Source organism: Prosopis cineraria, unplaced genomic scaffold (assembly GCF_029017545.1).
Source record: "Prosopis cineraria cultivar Desert tree isolate PC_DT_omini unplaced genomic scaffold, ASM2901754v1 PC8, whole genome shotgun sequence".
NCBI lineage: Eukaryota > Viridiplantae > Streptophyta > Magnoliopsida > Fabales > Fabaceae > Prosopis > Prosopis cineraria.
The window spans coordinates 23,825,175-23,827,542 of record NW_026555339.1 but is presented as its reverse complement, the minus strand read 5'-3'; the positions used below and the strand labels follow the sequence as shown (position 1 = coordinate 23,827,542).

At 36.7% G+C, this 2,368-nt stretch overlaps 1 protein-coding gene across 1 annotated transcript; it reads left to right on the top strand.

Annotated features, from left to right (window-relative positions):
* The first annotated feature begins 241 nt into the window (after positions 1-241).
* Positions 242-1,905, top strand: LOC129318682 (pentatricopeptide repeat-containing protein At1g31790-like). Its single transcript, XM_054963581.1, has 2 exons — positions 242-364; positions 467-1,905. Exon 2 carries the CDS (start codon positions 518-520, stop codon positions 1,766-1,768), a length of 1,251 nt encoding a protein of 416 aa, XP_054819556.1. The 5' UTR covers positions 242-364; positions 467-517; the 3' UTR covers positions 1,769-1,905.
* Positions 1,906-2,368: the final 463 nt, after the last annotated feature.

Here is a 2,368-nt window from a genome sequence, read left to right as displayed (position 1 = left end):
ATTATTAAAGTTAAGAATAAAAATAAAAATATCTTTTAATTTTTTATAATATAAAAAATTAATTTTTTATAATATAAAAAATTAATTTTTTAAGATACGTAAAATAATAATTGAAAGTATTGTATAATAAAAATAAGAGAGAATACATCACAGTATTTTTCATCGGGTTGATCCGCCAGCTCGCTAGCGTGTGGTATGGGCTTGGACATTCCAGCCCGTGTTTTTTATTTTTCTAGCGAATCGCCGTTCTTGACTTTTGCTTTCGGCCCTCGTTCCAGCCGTCATTTGCGCTGCTTTGGAGAGTGTCTTCGTCCCTCTCAGTCGTCACTCCATAGCCTAATCTCTTCACAGATCTCTGCACTATGTAAACTCGCTATTTCACACTCCATCTTTTCCTAATAATTCATTGAATGATGTAATAGGCTTCTAGTTCTTTTTACTAATTTGTATTCGATCTTTTGGATAGTGGTTTTGGGGTGAAGCGAAACACGAAGGATTTCAACTGCGTCAAATTAAAATGGTTTCTCTTCCTTCAAAATCACCCTGCACGGAGTTTGTCACTCCTCACATTAACAACCACCCTCTTCAACTTCAGCTCTTTCGTCCCACTCAAAATCTGCCACAAACTTCATCAGAATCCGTCCAACTCCTTCGTCCCCAACCTAATCCTTCAAGTGGGTTGTGTTTGAGGAAGAAGAAAAGCAAGGAAAAAGAATTTACCCCTGCTCGGAGTACAACATCTGATGTTTTGCGCTTGATGGATGGTCTTGGCTTCTCTGTACCCATTGACATCTACGTCTCTTTGATAGAAGAGTGTACTGTTTCTGGGGACCCTCGTACAGCTATGGAGCTACATGCCCATATCATCCGAAGCGGCATTGATCCTCCCTTAAGCTTCCTCAATCGGCTTCTCCTCATGTTTGCATCATGTGGTTTGGTGGAGTGTGCTCGCAACCTGTTTGATAAAATGTCTGTGAGGGATATCAACTCGTGGGCTACCTTACTTGTTGCTTATTTTGATAATGTCGACTACGAGGGAGCCATAGGTTTGTTTCTCAACATGCTTGACCGAGTGAGTATTTCGGAACTTCCTAATTGGGTCATGGTTTGCCTTCTGAAGGCTTGCGACTACAGTATGAATCTGGATCTGGGAAAACAAGTTCATGGGTGGTTAGTCAAGTTGGACATTAGTGATGATGTACTTCTAACTTGCTCATTGATCAGATTCTATGGGAAATTCAAGTGCCTACAAGACGCAAATATTGCCTTCAACAAAGTAGCTAGACACAACACCTTCACTTGGACAGCTAAAATTGTGAATGATTGCAGAGAAATGCATTTCTGTGAGGTTCTCAATGACTTCAACGAGATGGGAAGGCAAGGAATAAGGAAGAACAGTTTCACCGTTTCTAGTGTTCTTAAAGCATGCGGAAGAATTCCAAGTCATGGACATTGTGGTGAACAAGTACATGCTACTGCCATCAAACTTGGACTTGTGTCAGACACTTATGTGGAGTGTGGATTGATAGACATGTATGGAAGAAGTGGGTTACTGAGAGAAGCAAAACTTGTGTTTGAGATGATTCATAATAGAACAAACGTGGCTTGTTGGAATGCTATGCTTATGGGGTATATGCAAAATGGGCAGTACATCGAGGCTATTAAGCTTTTGTATCACATGAAGGCAGTTGGAGTGCAGCCTCAAGAGTCTCTTCTCAAGGAATTAAGAATTGCTTGTGGTGGTTGTAGAGAAGTGGAATTCACATAGATAGTTTGGAAAAAAAAAAAGGGATCTTATATGGGAGTTATGTAGATATTTACGTTTGATATGTTGATAATTAAATGTTCATGAACGAAATGATAGAAACTGCATTGATAAAAGCCATTGAAGGCATTAACTAAAAAGCCCATATGGATGAAATGGATTGGTTCTTTTATATTAAGCCCAACGTAGAACATATTTATTTATAACAGGCCCATCTGAAAAAGATACAAAGAAGAATTACATTCAAATCTTGCTTAATGCAATTAATTACTCTCAAATTTATTGACAATTGAGTTTAAGAGAATGTTGGAGAGAAAAAATATATTGTTAAACTATGTAAATAATAGGAAAAAGTTGAGAATTTATTAAATTTTTAAATAGAATTAATAAATTTTAAGACTTTTTATAATTGCAATAAAATATATTAAAAATAATTTATAAGAAGAGTATATGATAAATGACGAGAGTGCTTATGAGTATAAATGGTCCCAATATCTCTAGCTTAAGAAAACACTTCTGAAACCTTCTCATACCCACTCTAAAGCAGTTACATTTGAAGAATTTTGGTAACCGTTTTATAAGTAAAATAATATACGTCCCTAT

Coding starts and splice junctions, on each gene's coding strand:
- LOC129318682 (XM_054963581.1), top strand. CDS start 518: ATGGTTTCTCTTCCTTCAAAATCACCCTGCACGGAGTTTGTCACTCCT.